At 43.2% G+C, this 22,212-nt stretch overlaps 2 protein-coding genes across 6 annotated transcripts in view; both read left to right on the top strand.

Moving 5' to 3' along the window:
* Nucleotides 1–10,306, top strand: part of LOC109630620 (forkhead box protein J3-like) — a 57,278-nt gene extending 46,972 nt beyond the window's left edge. For 3 of the 4 annotated variants that reach the window (XM_020088897.2, XM_020088898.2, XM_020088896.2), the window contains exons 9-13: nt 983–1,276; nt 4,486–4,575; nt 5,796–6,068; nt 6,953–7,057; nt 8,352–10,306. In XM_020088897.2, coding sequence (XP_019944456.2) covers nt 983–1,276; nt 4,486–4,575; nt 5,796–6,068; nt 6,953–7,057; nt 8,352–8,473 — 884 coding nt within the window. In that variant the 3' untranslated portion in view covers nt 8,474–10,306. The remainder of the gene's footprint in view (nt 1–982; nt 1,277–4,485; nt 4,576–5,795; nt 6,069–6,952; nt 7,058–8,351) is intronic. The other variant, XM_020088899.2, reaches the window with a different exon arrangement.
* A 1,505-nt stretch (nt 10,307–11,811) lies between these two features.
* Nucleotides 11,812–22,064, top strand: pdpn (podoplanin). Of its 2 annotated transcripts, XM_069526626.1 has the most exons (5): nt 11,866–12,342; nt 18,210–18,704; nt 18,915–19,023; nt 19,425–19,473; nt 20,456–22,064. In XM_069526626.1, exons 1-5 carry the CDS (start codon nt 12,279–12,281, stop codon nt 20,510–20,512), a joined length of 774 nt encoding a protein of 257 aa, XP_069382727.1. In that variant the 5' UTR covers nt 11,866–12,278; the 3' UTR covers nt 20,513–22,064. The 2 variants fall into 2 exon arrangements, with proteins under 2 accessions (XP_019944472.2, XP_069382727.1); XM_020088913.2 differs by lacking the exon at nt 19,425–19,473 and having other exon boundaries at nt 11,812–12,342.
* Nucleotides 22,065–22,212: the final 148 nt, after the last annotated feature.

Genomic DNA, 22,212 nt, shown 5'->3' with positions numbered 1-22,212 from the left:
CCTGTTCATTTCATCCTACACTTTCACTTTCTTGACTATTCCCTTTGAAGAGGTTTTTTTTTTCTTAGAATCTGCAATCTTCACACAAAAGAAGTTCCAACCTCAAACAGATTTGAATGCTGTCATATCCTGTATGTACGATAAAAGAAGTGTCAATCTGTGCAGTAAAGAAAACCTGCAAACCTGTAAAATGTTCCAGCCTTTCCTGCTCTGAGGACACATGCATACAAACCATGGGCATTCAAATTATGCTTAAAATATTTAATAATCAGGGTATTAATAAGCACCAGGAACTAAACCACAAAAGACATCAATTTGAATCCATTGTCAGACATGAACTTTGCCTTTCACATATGAAGATCGAGATTGTCCAGGTCAGACGCGTTCACAACAACGGGAAAGACATTCAGGGGAGAGGTTGCATCTGGATAGAGCAAGCAGGAGGCAGGACACGACAAATTCCACTACGTAAATCACATGATTATGTTTAATGCACTGGCCCTTATCACCAAAAGCCCTTGAATCTCAATGTCTTTCCAAGTTGAAATCTTCGTCAGTGTCTTCTACACATATAAGACATCTCTTTTCCATACTGAGATATTTGCATTCTTTTGGTTTCTTTCAGTTTTGTGTTTATGTCATCAACTTGGACATTTCCAGACATTTCTGTGCTGTTTTCTCACATGGGCTCATTCAGACATTTTACTAGAGGGCTGGCAAGAGAAACTCCAGAGAATGTCTGGAGCGCCCCCCCCCCCCCCTGGAAAAATTTCAGGAGAAAGACTTGAGTTCCGTGCATGTCTGAAAGCAGCATGAGTACAAGCAGCTGTACACAGGTTGAGTGAATATTAGTAGGTGTGAGTATGTCTGAGGAAAAAGAAGAAGTCAAATATCTTAAGTTCATCATTTTCCCAGATTTCCAACATTTCTTTCACCTTGTCACAAACTGTAACGTTGGTTATCTTTTGTTCTCGTCCGGCAGGTTTGATGGGAATGCCCGGGGACTCCAGCCAGCAGGCCCGGACCGCCTGCTCTTACCAGCACTCCCCCGGCGCGGGAAGCAGCGGTGGTCACCACCACCAAAACAACCACGGCCAAGCGTTGCACCACCCCCACCACCCTCACCACCCTCAGCAGCACCTCTCCCCTCACTCCACCCACGGCCAGCACCAGGCACACAGTCCACACGGGCAGCACCAACAGCACCCCGCACATTCCCTGCAGCACCCATCTCTCTCCCACCAGAGCCACACTGGACAGACCTGCCCCACAACAGGTGAGAACTGAGTCAGGGAGCGTGTGCCCTGTTGCCCATGTGTCGGAGTTAAACATTCCTGAGGGTGGTGACACCTGCTGGTAGCATACTGCAACAAGAAAGGCAGAGTGGCAGACAGCAGTGCACAATGAGTGACCCTGAATGAATCAGCTATGAGCAAATCACACAACTCAAAGACGAACTTGTGCAATCACAGTGACATGAAAATGATAATCACAACATTATTCTCCACACTATCATTCAGAATTCAGACTTGCTCTGGAACATGTGAGTTATTTGATGATGAAGAAATCACCATCATTTTTAAATAGTTTCAAATGGAGGACATATTTCCTCCTTGACTTTGTTGTGGTGAATGGCTTTTACCACTCACACCATATGCTACATTCACACTACTATGTTTTAGTTAAAGTTAGAATGCATTACTGTTGCTAGGTTGACGCCTGCAGTCCACACTACTCTAGAGTTTTCAAGCACCTAAAACAGAGATGTGTGGAAACGCCTTGTTTTATTCTGAAAACTCTGGTAAGCCTTGTTGTATATGGGTAATCAAAGTGGACACGTTCGGAAACAATGACAGTTACCCTCATTCACTTCCAGATTTGTTCTTGTCGGCCACAACTCGGCATTTAACTTGATGAAGAGTTTCTACAAATTTTACATGAACGATGATCATTTTAAAGTTAAACTACCTCTGGATTGATGTGGTGTGACTACAGGATGAGCAGTGAGAATCCACCAATGCTCCCAAGTCCTAAGAACAAGAGGTTTTCCAGTTTTTCCCCACTCTGATTGAGTGCAGTGTAGGTTCATGTTTCATATATATGTATGTATATATATATATATATATATATATATATATATATATATATATATATATATATACATATATATATATACATATAGCAGCGTAGCACCAAACAATGATTCTGCTTCTCCACACTCCCAAAGCCATGTTGGCGTAAATACAATTCACCTAACACATCAGACTGAGACTGTCTCTGCACAGACCTGCTGCATTTATATTATACTTTTTCTTCTACAAGGTGCCAGAGCATTTGATACCATGCGGCTGGGCTGATAAAAAAAAAAAAGAAAAAAGAAAAGAAAACAGGCATCTCCAAAGCTTCCACGAGGCTTTTCTGCCTCGTACTCCTGGTCTTTGTTTTTCCTCTCTCTCCCTCCCCTGTGCCTCTGCAACACAGCTCTCAGGCCAGAGAAAAGGACTATCCAGACATTATTTATCTTGGTTAGTATTCCCCTCCACCAAGCTGAGGATGAATCAAAGCAATCCCTCTGTCTCTGATCCACAGTCTTAAAACGTATTGTTGTTTAGTCTGTGGCGGGGAGGGCCATGAAAAGCATTTCCTCCTCCTCTTCCTCTCTATTTTTTCAGAGGCAGAGCTCTGGCTGTAGTTTTTGTTTGTGATGAGTAGCACCACCCTGTGGTTGTTGGCTGAACTAAGGCAAATTTAACGTTTATTAGTACTAGTTTCCGCTTATTTGACATTGTTGCGCTGCTCTTATTTTAATGAAGAATCGATTAGTCAACTAATGCTAATTATCATGGTTTCACTGACATTTCAATTTCGAGACAGCATAGTGAGAAAAATCATCAACTACAAGATCAAGTTAGCAAAACATGTATAAACTGATACATCCAGTTTAAACAGAGGAGTCACATATACATTTATTAAATACTTAAATATAAAATGAAACTAAATAATACATTTGTAAAATATATCAAATATATTATTTATTATATGTATTATACAAATGCAGATGTTTTCTTACTGCACTGCAGAGATGCAACAAATAAGTATTTTGATTATTTATTAATCTGCCATTATTTTCTCAATTATCAGTCTTATCCCTGTCTATGAAACGTCCAAACATTGGGTGCAGTTTCCATTTTATTTTAAACACTAAATGTTGACTTCAAGTCGTCGCATCACCTGCTGTTGTTTAATTGGGAGTTGTGCATGAAGTTGTGAGTTCATAGTACACAACTGTCTGGCGATGTGTGTGACATGCTACACAATCTTTGACCAGGAGAAACCCCCGACACGTATGTCTGGTCTCAAACTACATTAAATCACAAAAACCCTCGAGAAAAGACACAGTGAGTCAGAACGAACCTCCTGCTCTTCTGCCTCATCCTGCTCTCAGAATGACACATCCAACTGGAGGAGGTAAAAAGGTTCAGTGGATGTCACAGTTTATTAGAAATATTCCTTTTCCATTAAGAATGTAATAACTTTTTACTACTTCATAACCACAAACTTAAATTCTTTCCTTTTTGTGGCTCATAGAAATCTTTATTTGCACAATAACAGTCCAAAACCCAAATAAAAGAGTCAAATACTCATTTAAAATGAATAATTTCGAGTCATAATAGATTGGCTTCAGAAAGTTTTATTATCTTTTTTATAAATATGTAAAGAGTTTTAAAAACCGTGTCCACTTTGTAATAATTGAAGTAGAGGAAGAAGCTAAAAGAAGAGAAACAGTGAATAAGACCAAACAATCTTACACATTGAACCAAGTCTGCACCACAACTTAATGGATGCTCCCCTGATCGTTGCGCTTTCCCTCCACCAAGTGTGGTGCAGATTGATTCAGTCCTTTTCAGTAACCCTGTGGACAAATCAAATAAGTGAAAACATAGATGTAAAAACACAGTGCCCCCATTCATTTTAATGTTACCAAAGAAACAATGGTATGCATGGGTTAAACTGTCCTTTTTTTTTCATTCTTTTCCAGTGCAGTGGTCAGCACAACAAAGCAGAGGACTCGCACACTTAACAATAAAAGATTCAGCCTGTACTACACATTTTTGCAGGGATATAGAGACAGTGATTGAATCTTTTTTGTTCTGTGTGCGAAGTCGTCCAAAGAAATGGCACCAGATCATACACGTCCTGCAGTTTACACCTTTAAGTTTAGCTCATGTATATTTGGCCGAGGCAATGTCACACTCTATGGTCATCTACTATTATTTGTGGAGCTGTTTTAAGAATGATTAGATAGTTGGTGTAAAGTTACACAGTAAGAGAAACAGTTTAAGAATTAATACACTGTTGCTTTTCTGACGGAAAATGTTTTTTAAGTTTATCCAATGTCGCCTGTGTGTGTGTGTGTGTGCGTGTGTGTGCGCGTGTGTTTGCACGTGTGCATGTGCATGCGTGCGCGTGCTGCCGATATCCCAGACTGGTATCCCAACCTGGACTGGCTGAAGGAGAGCTGCCGAATTGCAACCAGCTACAACTGGGCTGACGTTGACCTCTCCCCGTTTCAAGGTAACACGCACGTATGCACACGCACACCATGAAGTGTGAATGGCAAAGCACATTGATGAAGCTGCGTCTGCTCAGTGAGAACAGATAAATGCTCATGGTGCCGATCAGCATTTTTGATTAAACCGTTCTGATTGATCTCTACACTTTCATATCAACTCGCCCTCGAGGCACATTAGAGTATCCTCTGTTGTATTAGTATTGGCCCAATAAAAGTCATTATCCTCCATCGGAGAGGTTGCCACAGTCTGTTACTGTGTCTCTCTCTCTCTCTCACACACACACACACACACACACACACACACACACACACACACACACCCTCTCTACCAATTGTATGATGTGCATAATCCAATTAGGCCCCAGCTCAGTAACAGCCTCTTATCACGGTCAGCGCACAAAGCCGGCAACATCCACACACGAGGGATAATGACGGACGGTCTTATGACACGCAGGCGGCCACTGCCTCTCTCTCTCTTACTCCTCTGGCTGCGCTTGACCTCCCTCGCGCTGCCGTAATACCATCCTCCGCCGCCTTTGGTTCACCTCCAAAGAGCAGGACCGGAGCGTCTGTTGCTCCCCAACACAAAACACAGCCACATGAAGCTAGAGTCGGGGTCTTGACATTAAGATGTGTAAAATGTGAACAGACAGTTGACAGGATATTCACGTACTGCTAGATTCAGGATTTACGTACTGTAAAATAGTGAGAGTCTTTTTCAAGATGTAAAAATATTCATTTTCTCTACATTATTATCAAGTCCATTCAGAGAAGCAAGTAAAACTAATGTAAATGTAACAATATTCAATTTAAGATTTAAGAGTCTTTATTTGTACAGTAATGAAATTCGTACTTTGATGGTTCTCTATTGACACAAGAATAAACACGAAAAGGAGGATTTACCAAACATAACATTTTATATCCTGGAAGCTAAGGAAGCACAATTCAAACTCACAGACGTCTACAGTTTTATTTTTCTTGTGATTGTACAGCCACAGAAAATGGGAGCTTGAAATTTACTGTATTTTATTTAGTATCCTTTGTGGCTACAAAGATGAACTTGTGAAACGATTAAAATAAGTAAAAAATGTTGATATTCCAAATGTTCCAAAGACACTGGAGCTGCACATGAGGACAGTAACGTGTTACTGAGAGCATTTGGTTCAAGATTAAAAACAGTGAGCATCTGTCCATCCCCGCCTCGTCTGTCTGTCTGAGTCAGGTTTGAAGGAGAGCATGCGGCAGGCCGAGCTCAACAACTGGTCGCTGGACGCCGCCCAGATGGCCGATCTGTGCTCCTCCATCAACCAGTTCTTCACGGCCACGGGGGTTATCCCCCCTCAGGGCGCCACCCACCCACAAGCTCAGGTCCAACACCCGACAACAGCAGGGGCGCCGCAGCACCCGGCTCAGCCGCACGGGGCCATGCACCCAAAGGCCAGTCAGCACAATCAGCACGGGCAACACAACCAACATAGCCAACACATCAGCACAGGTCAGTGTACTGTTCCATCACCACAATAACTGAAGTTAGTAGAATTAATATGCCAAGATAATATGTGCAAGTGTAGCAGGTTTATTCCACAGACTTATATTGCGCTTGTAAGAGGTTGTTTAAAATCCCTGCACCGAAAGAAGGGTTTAAAGTCACAGTGCACGCGATTTAAAGGACTTGGAAAATAAGGACATCATTAAAAACAGTCAGGAAGTACAGCAGTCATGTCATCAGCCTGGTAGACAGAATTCAACAAGTTGAAATTGTCCTCAGAATCTTTGTTTTCTGAACTTCAGATGCAGAAGTACACATGAAGCATGGTGTAATTTATAGTTGGCGTTAAGCTTCACTGCCTCATGCAGATTAAAGGCGGAAGTGAAACTGTTCACTCTCTTTCTCTAACATCTTCCTGCTCTGCAAAAGCTTTCCTGGGCTCCAAAGGTAAACATACACAGAAAAAGCAAAAGTAGATATTGTGAAGGAACTTAAAGTTCAACTTTCACTGTCAGAAATAACATCATATTATCAGTTTTGGGATAAATGAAGAAAAACGGGAAGCAAAGGAAAGAAAAAAGAATTTCAGGATGAGATCAACTCTCTTTATATAAATTCCCTCGATATCAATGTTTCACTGAGCTCACACAAGGCTGTGTTTTGATAAGATCATTATATAGAATAAATATATATTCAACTATTATAAATGTTTTTTCCCTGAACACCAGCCATGCCGACTGGCTGCGGCTAAGCATGAGATGCCAGTACATGTGTGTGTATGTGTGTGCACATGATAACAGCTTGCGTTCCGCGAAGACACATACGCATGTGAGAATGTCGGGATACGAATCTGACAGTTAGTCATTGCCCTTTTATCTGTTCTCCCACAGGGAACATGTACATGGACTCGAGACAGAACATTTCCTCTCTGATGGGCCCTCCACCAGGATACCCCCACATGCCTCCTATGAGCAACACGGCCCCGACCATGACAGGTAACTCCCCCATCTCTGCTAACAGGTTGGGAGGAGCCGTCATATAGAGAATGTGATGTGCTTCTAATCTGCAGAGGGAATGACTCCTTCTTCTGCAGAGTCCACCATGTTACACCTCCACTGGGACCTCCACATTTGTATGTTATCTGAAGGCCACTGGAGTTTCTCCTGCTGAGGGAGGGGAAGACTTTGTTGCAATAAGCAGCTTTACCACTAGATGCCACTAAAGCCCACACAGTGAACATAAGAAACTGTCATTTAGTGCTGCACTTTCATTAAGTCAGGGACTCACAGGAGAATGATTTTATATGTAATCAAATTTGATTTAGCAGAGGCTGAAACTTATAACCTATAGTATGAGACAAACACTGGAACCTGATCTTACTTGGACTTTTTCAAACTTGGCAGCTCCTCCATAGAAACAGGGACATCATCCAGATGTTTTACAGGCTAATTGGTACTAACCAATGTCTGTGTAACAACTTATTTCCATCGATAGATTACCTCTTAAAGACAACTCGTTGTTTTGATTGTGAGTTTTTTAGGAAAAAATACACTTTTAAAGATTTAAAGACTTTTTAAATTTTGGTTTGGGAAAACGAGAATAAAACCAATGAATTAAATGCTATGGTTACTGTGGTATCTTTTTGCATCTGCCAGACTCTGAGCCCATTGGCTACGTCTGATGACGAATTATCCTCCAGGGCACCAGCTATTATGTTGGCGGTTTCCGCTGTAGAGTGTGCAGGGCACTGTTTATAGTCTGACTGGTTTCTTTTTATCATAGAAGTCAAACATTTCTCCTCACTTTTTGTTGGTTTGTCCAAACGTAATTTTGGCCAGTCTCGATTGACAACTATCTCCACATGACTGCAGTTGAATAAAAGACTGTTTATCTTTGGGCAACAGCACAATTTTCTATATTTTACATGGTTCTGTTGTAACTCGGATAACTCTGGATATCCTTTTAAGATAAAGATACGCACAGTTCACATAATGCAAAGACACAGTAAAGTGTAAAATAGTTTTGTGTAGTTGAATCCTCACCTTTCTGAACTTTCATTTACTTACTTTACGTTTAAAAACCCTGATGAAAATACATTTGCCTGTTGGATTACGTTACGTTCAGGACTTTCTTGTCTGCTTTAAAATTGCATCAGTGACTCATTGAAATCACTCAGCTGCCATGTTCAGTAATTATGTCACCACATTAGATATTATATATAGACCAGAAATCTGAGTAGCACAGTATTTATCAGAACTCAGTCTCACTCCCATCTTTGTCCATGTCCAGGTCATCACAGCCAGCTGAGCCAGCAGCAGCAACATGCGCTGCCTCCAGGACACTTTCAGGTGAGACGCATGCTCGCCGCAGACGACATCCAGGACGACTTTGACTGGGACTCCATTGTTTAAATGGAGATCGTAATTTGAACACAGACAATGAAGGTAGAGAGACATGAAGACGTCATGGGATGACAGGTAAGGTAAGGAACCGACGAATCTGCTCCTTACATCAGTGTAACAAAATAGAAGACAATCCACCAGAAATCAAACGGAAAGATTTATTTCCCTCTAATCTTGCTGGCTTTTTTTTCTGGTTCAACTGGTTGATGACTCTAAAGACAATCAATTAAAACAAATGAGACTTAAAGACGGGATTGGACCGAACCAAGACGTAAAGGACACATCATTCAGAGCAGAAGGACAGCGGAGGCTCTCTGAACCGTCTCATATTGTGTGTGTGTCCCAGCGCCAACAGGGTTACAAGTCGCCAAAGTGTTGTCGAATCGTCTGTGAATTATTTGCCCTTCGTTTTCTTACATCTTTTTGCATTTCCCGCTGCAACTTCTGTCCCGTGTCGGTAAAATCCCAGCACCTGTGGCTAAACTGAAAGAAAAAAAAAAACTTTCATACACACACTGCACTGGTTTTATGTATTACATCCTTTTTCTCTTTGTATCATTTCTTTGTTCACTAATACTGAACGTCTTCAGCTTCTGTCCAAGGATTTTTTGAAAAAAGAAAAAAGCAGCAGAGCACCACCTCCTGGTCAATCACAGCCACCATTTTGCTTCCTCTGCCTCAAAAATAATTCTATGCATCCCAATCTGTTTTTAGTTCTGTCACAATGGACGTTTGGAAGCTTTCCTCACTTTATTTCATCATTTTAAATGTAATTTTTGTTTGTGTGTGTGTGGAAGAGTCCATGGTGCCATGTTCTCAGGGTGTTGCATCCGTTAACATCATCACATCTCTGCCGTTAATATGTGAGGTTGACTGTCGTACTGTGCTCTCAGCGTTAAGGTCCTGTTGGCGAGCAGCAAGCGTCCTGGTGAGAAGTTTCAAATTATCATATTTCAGCTTATAAGCTAAGCAGTGTGAAATAATATGGCCACTGATCGAAACAGAAAAGAGACTCGGACTTTACTGAGGTATCATTCATATTTGGGAAACATGGATATCACTTAAGACCAGGCAGAGGAGACCGGCTTTGATTTCACCACGCCTCATCTCAGAGAAGATGAGCAGTTTTTTTGTTGTTTTTTTGCACAACATGAAGCTCGGCAGCATCCAGCAAAAGATGCAAAGCAAAAGAAAAACATTTTATTTCTTTGTTTCAAAAGACATTCAGAAAAATAATAGAGCAGCAAAAAAGCAAAGCAAAAGTTTGAGATATTCAACTTTTTTTACTGTGATGTTTACTTTTGTCTTTGTGTACAAGTGTGTATCGTCCTCTCTGATTTCCTTTAGCTCCATACAGCTCAAAAAATACGCATAAAGAGACAAATACTTTACTTGTGAAATACGGGACCTTGGAGCGCTCTTTGCTTCGGAAGATCTTAGTGATTGTTCGAATGGTCAAAAATAAGGTCTCGCTATAGTAAAAAAAAAAAAGGAAAATACTCTTTATTATTGCCATTAAATGCTGTATTACAGTGACCAGCATATATATCTTGTATGTTTGTGTGTTGTTGTCCTTGTAAATAACAGTATGTTCCCCCTGTTTGCCCTTGAAAAACACAGACAGATGAAAACAACGAATGGAGAGAAAGTATTTTGTTATCCGTCCTTCAGGGGACATATTATGTACATACCGTCAGTATATTGTAAATAAGTGGTAAAAAGAGAAAAAACAGAAACAACTTTGGCGTTTTGTGTGTCATAAATAATCTGTGTATGGCGGTTCAACCGTTAAAATCTGTTTCAGTGTTTATTAAAATGTCATTGACCATTTTTACTGCGAAACCTTGCGTCTGCTGCTGTTATTTCATCGGCTGTACGGCAACAAACTTTGAGCGATGCTGGATTCAATCTGCACAAACTCACAGATATCAGTTAAACCTAGATATGAACTACTCTCTCGTTTTCTGTTTGATGAAACGTTTATTTTGATCTGTATCAGTAGACTGAAGTCGATGGCAAAAGGCGACACATTTTAAATTGAAAACAATCTTTGATTTCATTCGTCGTAACTAAACCGTTAAAAAGTGTTAAGTGGATAACTGTTGTTTTCTTCTTGAAGATGGACTGATATGCTAGAAAGGCACTCAGGATGGATATATCTATCAATACCCTTAAAATCAATCAACATACACTCATAGATAGAAGTTCCCTGGGAAATATGTGAATAATAAATCCTGCAGCCTCCCCTCTGCCCCAACCCAGGTCTTCTGTCTTGTCCTGTGTCCCATCCTCTCAAGTTAAATGGAAATCAGCTCAGTAGTTTTTCGTTATCCTGCTGCCCAACAATCTATAATGGCACTCGCCGCTATATGAAACCTCATTTAAATTCACTAGAACCGGATTTTTCGGTAGATCTGCAGCAGATTGCACAAACGTTTCAGTCTCCTGAACATGCCTGATTTGTCATCAAGATCCATGTATTAATTTATGTTATAGAAGGTTATAGAAAAGTCCTGGATCTGCACCAAAATTGAAAAAGTTCTCCTTTGTGTCTTGCCCCACCCATCCACAAAATATCATGTAAGTTGGCTCGGTAGTTGTTGCTCAACCGGAGTGAAAACACAACTTCCCTGGAGGAGAGATCATCAAGTTCTGGCTGTCAAGATAACTTTGTGCTTCTTTTGACCTTCGGAGCTTGTTGTCCAACAGGTGTCAGCCTCGGTCCCAGGAACAGTTTGTTTGACCAGCGTGGCCTGTAAACTCTCAGCAGACCACCCATGCTCGCCTGCATGTGTGAAAGTCACACAGTGTTCTAACTGTATTTACGGCTCTTTTCTTCGGGGGAAACCCGTTTGAAAAGCAGCTCGCTCTCTTTCTTAACGGTCTGTCTGCCACTTTTCTCTGCAAGATAAAGACTGATGATTGTAAAGCTCGATATAGATGCATTACAGATGCCTCTTTCATTCAGTGGTTGCTTTTTATTAACAGCGAAGTACTTTAACTTTCTTGGCTCTTAACTCTGTGTTTTAGGATAATCTGAGACGGATCAAAGCCCTGACTTTCTCTTTGTCCGTTTCCGAAAAACTTTAACAGTATATTTCCTGTTACAGATATACCAGTTATAAATTGAAGTGGCTGTCTCGTCTTGATAACAGTTTATCTGTCTGTATAAGTGGTGTTTGTGTGTGTGTGTGTGCTGCTGATATTGCAGGGTTTGCAGACCCTGAAACCATCTAACTGCCCCAATCCAGACTTACTCCTCCCAACCCGCCGTGCCCCCTGCTCCCTCAACCCACCCAGCCCAACCACCAGTACCAGCACCCCTCCTCCAATCTTAGCTCCGGCCCTTACACACTCAGCTCTCTCTCCTGCTGTGTGCCAGTCCCTCTCTCTCTCTCTCTCTCTCTCTCACTCTCTCACTCCCCTTCTCTCTCTCTCTCTCTATCCACTTCCTCAAAGTGGCCAGAGTTCCTTCTTCTTTCTCTGGTCCTCTCTACATCCCTCCACCACTCCTCGTCTTCCTCCTCCAGCTGTGAGAGCACCGACCGGCTGGCCCATTCATCTCCACCTCCAAGCCCAAAAAGGATCTCAGGCCTCTTACTTTTTCCTCAAAACTTCCAGTGAACACCCCATTTTTTATTCTTGACCTTTTTTGGTGTTTCACCCTTCCCGTCGTCCAGAGAGGCCGGTTTGCGTGTGTGTCTGGTGTGTGTCTGGTCTGCGGGAGCGTGTGCGAGGGCTCTGGTGTCGTGCTCTTTGCCCCGAGGGAGTTTCTGAAGGTCGTGACTGGAGGAGAGAAAAGTTTTTTACCACCATGAATGTTCAGCTGCTGCTCCTGTTGGCCCTGGTCGGCCCTTTCTGCGCCTTCACACATGCAAGTAAGTGAACTGTCTGCAGTCACCGTGCTGCTGTTAGCACACTGTGTCCCCTCTCTGTCTCCATGTGCCCAAACCTCACCAGTCTTTGTCTGCTTTAATCCCTGCTGATTCAACAATAACACTACGGAGGCTGGTCTCACAGTGAGAATAAAATCTATTTTCATTCATGAATACTTAAAATGGTTTATAATATTCAAAACATTTTAAACACTTGATATTTGAACTGCTTTTACTTTTAAATCATCGCCTTTTTTAAAATCTTACTTTTAAGTTTGACCAATATGTTGGAAATATTCAACTGAAGGGGGTGCTATTAAAATATCAAAAGAGCTTCTGTGTTGATTTGCACTGATAAACTTCTCCGTAATCTTCCTCCCTCGTTTTCACGTCACACTCCAGAGCTCTGGACGACAGGAAAAGTTTGATTTGCGGACACAAGGGAGAAATGTGATATAATAGCAGCAGCTCAGCCGCCTCGTGTCTGTTAAATTCTTGGCACCGGTAAAGAGAAGAAAGGAATATCCTTTTGAAGCCTCCCAAAACAGAGCTCATACGCGGGGAGGGAGGGACCGGACGGGACAGGACGGGGTGGGCTGTAAACTGTAACGTACACCGTACACATTTATGTGAAAGCTTATCCAGCGGCCTCCTCGCCTCACTCTTGATTCTGCCATTTCTCTTTTGCTGCAACAACTTGAGTCATTTTTCCTCACTTTGCATCACTGCTGTCCATTTCTCCCTCTTCCGGTCCTCCTGTCTGTCTTTCTTTATTTCTTTTGGTCTTACTGTCTCTTTCTTTCTTTCCATCTTTTGGCCTATTGGTCCTCCTGACTATCTTCCTTTCTGTCTTTCTGTCTACCACTCTCTCTCTTTCTTTTGATTTACTGTATATCTTTCTGGTTTTCTTTGTCTTTCTGTCTTTCCATCTTTTGGGCCTTTCAGCATACTGTCTTACGGTCGATTTCCTTTTCTTTGTTTATTTCTATCTTTTGTTCCATCTTTCTTTCTTCTCTCTTCTGTCCTTGGCCCTGTCCAGCACAGTTTGCCCAGGGGCAGCGTGTGTGTGAGTGCGTGTGTGTGTGCGTGCGTGTGTGTGTGTGTGTGTGTGTGTGTGTGTGTGAGTGAGCTGCAGGGCAGGGCTGCTTTTTGCGTGTGTGTATTAATAGAGAGAGGCTCTATAAGGAGGGTCATGTGCATGTGACAGAGGACCAGAGGAGACAGGCACAGAGTGAGCTCCCGCTACGTGATGAGCTTTAAGAGGCACCCCACCCTCTTTTTTTACCCACATGTTATTAAACCGTGTGCCGTGCCGCCCCTTGGCATTTACCCATCTTTGGTTGGGGTATCAAGCTCTACCACTTGAACCTCCCTCCCTCCCCCAGTCTCTTAACAGTCCTCTGCCTTTTCTCTGCCCCCTTTCCCTGTTTCAGCTTGATGAGTCTAGACCCCGGGGGACGGGGGTTAGAGTAGAGACAGGGGGGGCAGCGAGGGGCTGGGTCTACTTTTAAACGGCAACCTTTCCCGGTCGGAGACGGCATGCCTGCCCCATTTCCATGGAGGTTTACTCTGACAAGGAGCCCTTAAACTTTGAGAACCATTCTTATGTTGGTTTTCTAAATTTTCCGAGGGAAGAAAATCGCTCACTCCACATCTATGTTTCTCAAATGGGGTCTTTCAGTTCCCTCACGCCTGCTCTCTTAACTAGCAAGTCCCACGTATCCTGTAAAACACTTCACCTCCTGCCTCACAATGCTGCCCCCCCCTCCCCAGTCTCCTTCTTAATGAGTTTTGTCTGCGTCTCTGGGCCTATTACATCCCCATCACATCTGGCCGCTGAAGGGCGAGGTCATTGCCCTTTGTCCGTGCCTGCTTCTAGAAGTGACTCAAATGTTGCGCTCATGCTCCAGTTATGAGAAACATGCCAGTTTAAGAGGAGCCGTGACGAACGAGTCTCACGTCAACAAGTCTCATTTTGTGAAAATGTTTTTAAAAAGTGCTCAGTCATACTCCAAAAAATTTCCACAGGGAGAAAGACACATTTGTTTATGGAAAGAGGGCAGAGGCCGTTTCAGACCTGGACCGAGCCCTGACGACTCAGAACAGTAGCGGGGCTTTCAGCTTCCATCAGACTGAGAGTGGCATTACGAAAAACACGACTAAAAAAAGTAGCAAATCTCCCTGTGGAGTTTGGAGCGTCTCCTCTGTGAGCACGTCTCTCCCACCTTCCTCTTTCAGCTCCACACGGTGCAAGGGAAAGTCTGAAAAAAAAAAAGCGGAGCTGCTGAGTAAGGAACACTGAGAACTGGGTGGATGTTTTATGATGTGGGAGTTGAAGGTTAGTGAGATTAGGAATATACACAAGGAGGCTCGCTTGATAAAACCGTAGAGGTCAGGTCAAGTGAAGTGTTTTGTTTGAAAGTAAATATGGGGAGTTTAGAGCATGGAAGGATGCTACAGCACAGTCTGTTTATTTTGTCATCCATGCAGTGGTTGCATTACATGAATCATTACATTTTAGGAACTCGTTAGGCCCAAGATTAAAGACGCTCTTCAGTCTGGTACTGGTTGCTGCCCCTGGTGATGGAGTCCAGATGGGATGTGCTGCGTTTCCTCTTATCTGACCAGGAGGGGGGAAAAAACGAATCAGTTCCTTTACAAGTGTGGGTGCTCATTGTGTTGCGTCTATGATAAGACAGGCAGGCTGAGAATATTCGGGGCCTGTCTTCCTGCTTGAAAACCCTCAGAGTGCAGTGCATGGCACGCCCCGGTATCTCCGCAGCTGACTCCTGCTGCTTCAGCGGGGGAGTTTACGCTGCTCAGCATCTTACGTAGTGCAGCGAGATGGGCAGGGCGCCTGTATCTCTCTCACATTTTCCTCCTCCACCGCTGCGAAAACAATTCTGGGCTCAAAAGGTGGATACACTCACACTCCCTCGCACACGTCTGCTCGGACCCTTTCCCTCTCTGGACAGGGGCTGTGAATTATAGCTCACTGGGGGGGGGGCTCGGTGACAGCTGATTGTGATCATAATGGATGGAAGCTGCTACTCCCTCCTTTCCTGTCTCACACTGTATACCTCTGTGTCCCTCCCTCCGTCACCCCCTCACTCTCTCTGGAGGTGTTATTTACGCCACAGGAGTGAAACAGCTCCGTAAATCTACATTCCACCGCCAAACCTCATTCGAGTGAAGTTTTAAAACCAGTGTCGTCCACAGAGACAGTTATTACGGTCCATTATTATTTGAATTACATCCTGAGGCATCGCTGCTTCTCTTCTACTCGATCTAACCGCCTGTTCATCCATAAATGTCTGTCCTCTACACAAATAATGCTTACATAAAAGTCACTTTCATGAATCAACACATTCAGTATGAACTCAGTGGTACTTGGTGATGTTTTGCTGAGTGGCAGGATGATTTCAGGCTGTTGCTTCACATCGATACGGGCCAGAACGTGCGGTCAAAATGATGTAATCGTGGATAAAATGACCTTGGGTGCACCGCTGAAAAACTTGGAATAATAAGAACAAAACGCCACAATGACGTAATGCCAGTCTAGGATTGAGAGAGTAAAACAGAAACTGGAACGGCTTTTAATTTTGTGTGTGGGGTTTTTTCACAAAGCTCCATGTATGAGAGGTGTCAGGGTGTACAAAGGCAGGTCTGCATTAGCACAACGCTCACACATCCACAGAGACTGTTCTTTAGGACCCTGTTTCTTTCGGACCCCAGACTCTTTAACACCCAGGTTGGTAGAAACCCTCACCAGCTCCAGGGGTCCTGTCAAATCTGACCCTGTCGTAGGATTCACACGGGGTCACGTGCACTCACACTAACACACGTCTCTCTGTGAAGAAACACAGCAAACCAGAGGCAGACTGTGTTCACACTGAAAACCAAGCGGCAGCAGGAGGGACGCTGCTCCCCCAAGCTTCTCAGTTTTAGAAACATACCGTTCCCTCAGAGCCCCCGACACCCCCACCCTTTCAACCGCCCACCGTTTGGCTTCCCCTGCATCCTCCCCTCCCCTCTCTCCCTTTCTCTCTCTCCCTTTTTGTCTCCAGGGATTCATCTTTCTCAAAGGTATAAGCAGCAACCTATCCTCAGGGAGTGGCAGGATCACGGAGAGAGGAAGACGAGCGAGGAGGAGATGAAAAGGAAGCGAGGGCAGAGAGGGATGTAGACTGTTACTCACTAAAGTAGCCGTATCAGCCCAGGATAGTCATCACAGTGGGGAGGAAGTACTACTCAGAGCTTATTGTGGGAACTGTACACATATTGAAACAATTGTTCGCGACAATTACACAAAGCGTACGGCCATAGACCATTTTATCATCGCGTTCATCGCTGTTTGAAAAAAACAACAACCCATCGGGACACTGCCAGGGCAGGAGCAAATGTTTTGTTATATTTACCCAGCCTGTTGCTAATGAACACGGCATCCAGCGCAGCACTAGGAATAACTGCACCGATTGTGTCCAGCCATTCAGGGTTATTTTTATCCAAAGAAAAGTATTCTCTACTCTTTCAAGTATTCAGAACAATTAAGAGTGAAAAGTGAAATGGAGTGAGCATGATGTCAGACTCTAAGTTTATGAGACTCACACAGACGCTCCTCTCTGCTCAGCGAGGCGTTTTTTTTTTTTCATTCTGTTTTTTTCCAAGGAGAAGACGCACATCCAGGCCAACATCGTGTCAGTGGAAAGTTAACTGCAAACCGTAATTTTGGTGCCACGCTGAAATCTACCTCCTTAATTTTCGAGGCAGCGCTGTCCAGGCGGAGTTTTCAGTTGTGGCTGGGAGGATGTTGAACACAGGGAGATGGAGCTAGGGTTATTGGAGGGAAATGATTAGGTTCAACCCAGGCTGCCTCATAGTCCAGGCCTTGATGAAAGACACAAGGATAAATACACGTTTTATACAGTTCTTCAATTCAAAATGAGAGCCTCTGCTTAACTGCGAGCACAGACTTTACAGAGAGCACAGACTTTACAGAGATCTCTGATGACTGTTTTTAGATATTAACATTATTTTATCCTATTCTAATAATTAAAGAAAAAAATTTGATCCCAGCTCCACAAAGAGACTGGATTTTCCTCGGGTCCTCCATTTCATCAAACATCAGTCGCTCTTCCTTGAGAAACTGCTAATCCCCCCATCATCCCCCCTAATCGGGCATCATCTCGTGCCACCACACCCTCCAATGACTGCACATGTGAAGCAGCTGAGGGTTTACAAGCCATCCCGCGCTCTCCTGCTGTAGCTCCCTCCACAGGAAATGAGGCAGAGGATGTGGCATGCCTGTACGCATACACAGCGCCCCAAAGACAGGATGGAGGGGTGGAGGAATGGAGGCAGGATGTACATTTAATGGAGTCACAGGGTGCGATGGTCACGCTGTCACCGTGTGCTGATGACAGGAGAAGTTGCTTATTATCCCTTTATGTAACTATAGTGTTATACAGTTCCCAGTCCCAACAAGCAAAAAAAATGATTGGGATAGCCTTTAATAAAAGAAATCTGTCACAGCACCAAACCTGAAACACAAAATGTATATATTTCAACAATATTACCTGACTTGGGAAAACATGCTTAAAACATTTAACTCAGTGGGAGAAACATTAACAGATTTTTTTTTATATGGTCTATATATATTGCTTTGCTAATAAATGCAATATTTTTTCATAAACATGGACAAAAAAGCGTAAACTCTATGCAGAAATTAATTATTTTTCTTTACTTATATTTAAAAAAAACTCCCTTAAAACATATCCGCAGCCAGTTAAAAAGTCTGTATTGGTGTGTTGCTCATCATTATACCTGCATGTGAACCCATCTGTGATCTTTTCACTGATCGCTCTCCCCAGGCCCCACACAAATCCCTGTAGGGCTCATCACTGAGAGTGAAAAAGATGCGGCAACCGGGGCTACAAAAGAGGAACTGACCGTTGTCACCGGTCCCCCTGCAACCGAACCGACAGCGGCCTCTGCAGAAGTAACTGAAGAAGCCACAGTTAAAGCTGTCACTGAAGCCACAGCTGAAGCTGACCCTGAAGCCGGAACTGAAGCCGGAATTGAAGCCACGACTGAAGCCATCATTGAAGCCGCCGCAGCCACCGAAGCAGCCACTGAAGCAGCGTCTGATGTTGAATCTCTTGTGGTCACTGAAGCGCTCCCCATCACCAAGGAGCCCATCCATGAGACAGAGGCTCCCACTGCTGCTGCTGAAGCACCAGAAACCACTGAAGCTCCTGCTGAGGAGACTGCAGCCCCCACTGAGGCGGTAGAAGTAGAGCTCCAACCCGAGGCAACCGTCGAGATACTGAAGGACGAGGAGGTGTTCATTGAAGAAGGCACAACGGGTGAGGAATGTGTGGGATGGAAGCACAGGAAGAGCATAGTGTGAAGTCAGTTAATGTGATGGTTCTGATGTGATGAATTCAAACTCTGTACATCTGTTTTCTAGTGAAAGAGAAGGATTTTAATGTCATATGCATCATCCTCTCCTCAGATGTTGATTCATCCTGTGTAAATCTTGAAAACTGACCCCCTCTTGTCGTTCTGTCTCCCAGAGGGCATGAGCTCCGGCCAGGTAGCCGGCATTGTGCTTGGCAGTCTGCTGGCAGTGGTCATCGTCATCGCCGTGGTGATAGCTGCAGTGAGGAGAATGGGAAAATACTCGTAAGTTCCTCACTATCTCTTATGGTGGACACACACATGCGGACAGCTAAAATGAATGTTGTGCAGCAAGTCATCGCTTCCTCTAAATATGGAGTGAATCCACATGAGATTTTAGTCATCGCTGACGCATCCTTTGATAAGTGAACACAGGCGCTGATGTAATCGGTAATTTGGTGCTCTGTGATAAGACGACCTCGGATGCATGTCCGGCACAAACCAAAAAAGTTTTTAACCATAATTGGATTCCGGTACCAAATATATGTGTTTAAACATTGACCCTCCCTCATGATGAGACGAAGGGTCCGTCCCAGAGACAGTATCCCCCACAGATCACTCTCCACTCTGAGAAGACTGTCGTGAACTGCATTTCCTGCTAACTACAAATGTTTCTTGTGTCACAGGTCCCCCAGGAACAAAAAACCTCAGAAAAAAGACAGCAATGTGAAATCTGTAAATGTCTAAATTTGATTCTTTCCACTGATCATTTTAACCCCTTGGCCGTCATTGTCTCAATTCACAGATGTGTAACAGATGCCCAACCCCAACCCCCTTCCTAAATAAAAATTTAAAAAATCCTGACAAAGCTAAACGACTGCTGCTCCTTTTGCTGACACAGACTCACAGCCCTATAGGAGGACAAATCTGTCCTTTGTGGTGACAAGTGTCTCTATTAGGCCTTAAAATGAACATGTTTGTTGACTCAGTCTCTGTCCGTGTGGCCGGTGGTCACAGAGCAGACTGTTTTAAAGCAACAGCTCAATCTGATCCCTAAACATAGGGCTTGTGTTTGTCAGACGAGGGCAGCAACGTGAAGTCGTCAGCTCAGTTTATTTCGGGTACTAATCATATTTGACCTGTTTTTCACTGTATATCTTTAAATCTCGCCTCTAAATGGGAAAATGTCAAAATTCTAATCTTGTCTGCACTAAAACAACCTGTAAAACAAAATGTCTCCTTTTTAAAAATTTTGGTAAACATGCCTCTTACACAAACATTAGGTTGTTTCCTTTTTGTGTATTGACCTCCATCTTTAATCCTCCTCAGCCCTCATAATGGATAAACTGAATTTACTCTATAAACTCTATAAAATGAAACGATCCAGGTGAACAGAGGAACTAACTTAAGAATTAGAATCACTCTCAGCAAAGCACATACCTCCGCCAAGGCCCAACAGTTTGGACTGATTTTTATTTGGATCCACACCAAACTGAATACACCCATGAATTCATTTTTCTATCAAGATCCTTGAATTATTCTGTGACAATTCAATACAAATCTCTGAAAAATAAAATAACCATCTTGGCGGAGGTAACAAGTTGTACCTCAGATACTAAACTGCTCATTTCAACCAGTGACACACACTGTGATTATCTATGCAAATGCTAATTATCTCTCTCTTTCTTTCTTTCTTTGTTTTTTTAAAACTCCACAGCCCTTGAAGAGAAAAACAGCCAAGCAGCAAGAGCACCCAAAGTTCTGGAAATTCTGAACTACTGAACTGTGACGACATTTCCGATCATTAAAACAAGCACGACACCAGAACTAAACCAACCTAACCAGGACTCCGCACTGCCAAAAAACCAAAACAAAAAAAACGGGGAGGGAGGCTTGAGTGTATTTATGTGTGTATTGTATGAGTGTGAGACAAGAGGGGTACATGAGCAGACATCCTTGCCTCCCCCCCGCTATCTCCCTGACCCCCTACAGCTGCAGATATGAAAGGCTGTGGCTTCCCCTGCCCCCTCCCGGAGAACAAAACAAGGTGACAGCAGGATGTCACAAAGAATTTCAGGGCTTTTCAGATGCATTTTAAAAAGAAAGAGAAGCAGGGGATTATCTGACATGCAGGGGGTAAACTCTCCCCTCTTAACTATTTCAGTGACTGACTTAGATTTGCATTTAAGTGTGTGAAGGACATGCTGACATAACAATAGGAAATTAAACACACATGGAAAGTGGGAACAGGAAAAATGCAAGAGAGACTGTTACAAATTCCACAGGATGTATATACAATGTAAGGGGGACTACACAGCATACAGCTAATGACTTTCTCATAATGCCGTTGCATAGGCTAGCATTTGATATTATGGAATACACAGAACACACAGACCATTGTTGTGGCTTTTAAGACGCCCCTGAGCACCAGATAAAAAGTTTTCTCATGTAGCCAGATCCTCTGACATGTTGGCCGACTGTATGAAGCACCGTGTGCAGAAGTTTTTCTTATCCTGACATGATGATACTCGCGAGCTGTGTTGGCTAGCATGGGGCTAACAGAAACGACAAAGGCACCCTCATTTGCAAGAGTAACGTGACATTCTGCCCACTTTAACACTGACTTATAAAAACCTAATACATATCTGTGAAATTTAGCAGAAGGGTTTGTGCCACTGTCTCTGGTATTCTCTCGGTAGTTTGGAGGATTTGAAGTTTTGAAGTGCATTATTAATGTGAATTGACAGTAGTTTTTAACTGCCACCCATTCCAAAAACACAACAGCTTTGTCGACTGCTGGCTCGTTCCATATGAAGCCTCTCACACAGTCCGTGGCTGTTAGACCTGGTGACTGCATTGTCTCGACAATGTACTCACAGTACTAGTGTTAATAGGTAGATTACCAGAACAGCCATCCAGTCTTTACATTGGGCTAACCCCAGATTGTGTGCACAGGATGAAATTTGTCATAGTTGCACTTAGTTTTAGTGCACAGTGTTAGGCAGCAATGCCCCGCTTTTTTGTTATTTTTTGCAATTGTACGTATGCTAAATGGGTGTACAATTTATGAAGTCTCAGCTTAGCTCTGCTGGCTTTCCAAACTCGTTTAATATGTGCACTGACTGAGTGATGTAATGTTTAATGACTAGGCTTTAGACACTGCAAATGTTTGCAACGACATGTGTCCGCGTCCTCCCTTCTGCTTTGCCTCATATTATCAGTTCTAGGTCTTTAATTTGTGCCATCTGATTTGTTTGAACCTTGTATTTAATTGCAGTGTTTTTGTTCATACTGTTTCAATAAAAAACTGAAAACACTCCACAACATATTCTTTTCTTTTGTCTTTTGTTCATGAAATTAATTCTGAACAGCTTTTTTCCTGCTGTCATTTGTCCCATCCATCTCCATATCACTTAGATTACACAGTTACCACAGCAACGCCTCAAAGTCGACATGTCCTTGAGCAGCTCTCTA

This window comes from Paralichthys olivaceus, chromosome 6 (genome assembly GCF_024713975.1).
Source record: "Paralichthys olivaceus isolate ysfri-2021 chromosome 6, ASM2471397v2, whole genome shotgun sequence".
In the NCBI taxonomy this organism is placed as follows: domain Eukaryota; kingdom Metazoa; phylum Chordata; class Actinopteri; order Pleuronectiformes; family Paralichthyidae; genus Paralichthys; species Paralichthys olivaceus.
The sequence above is the reverse complement of the archived record's forward strand: the minus strand, read 5'-3'. Positions and strand labels throughout refer to the sequence as shown.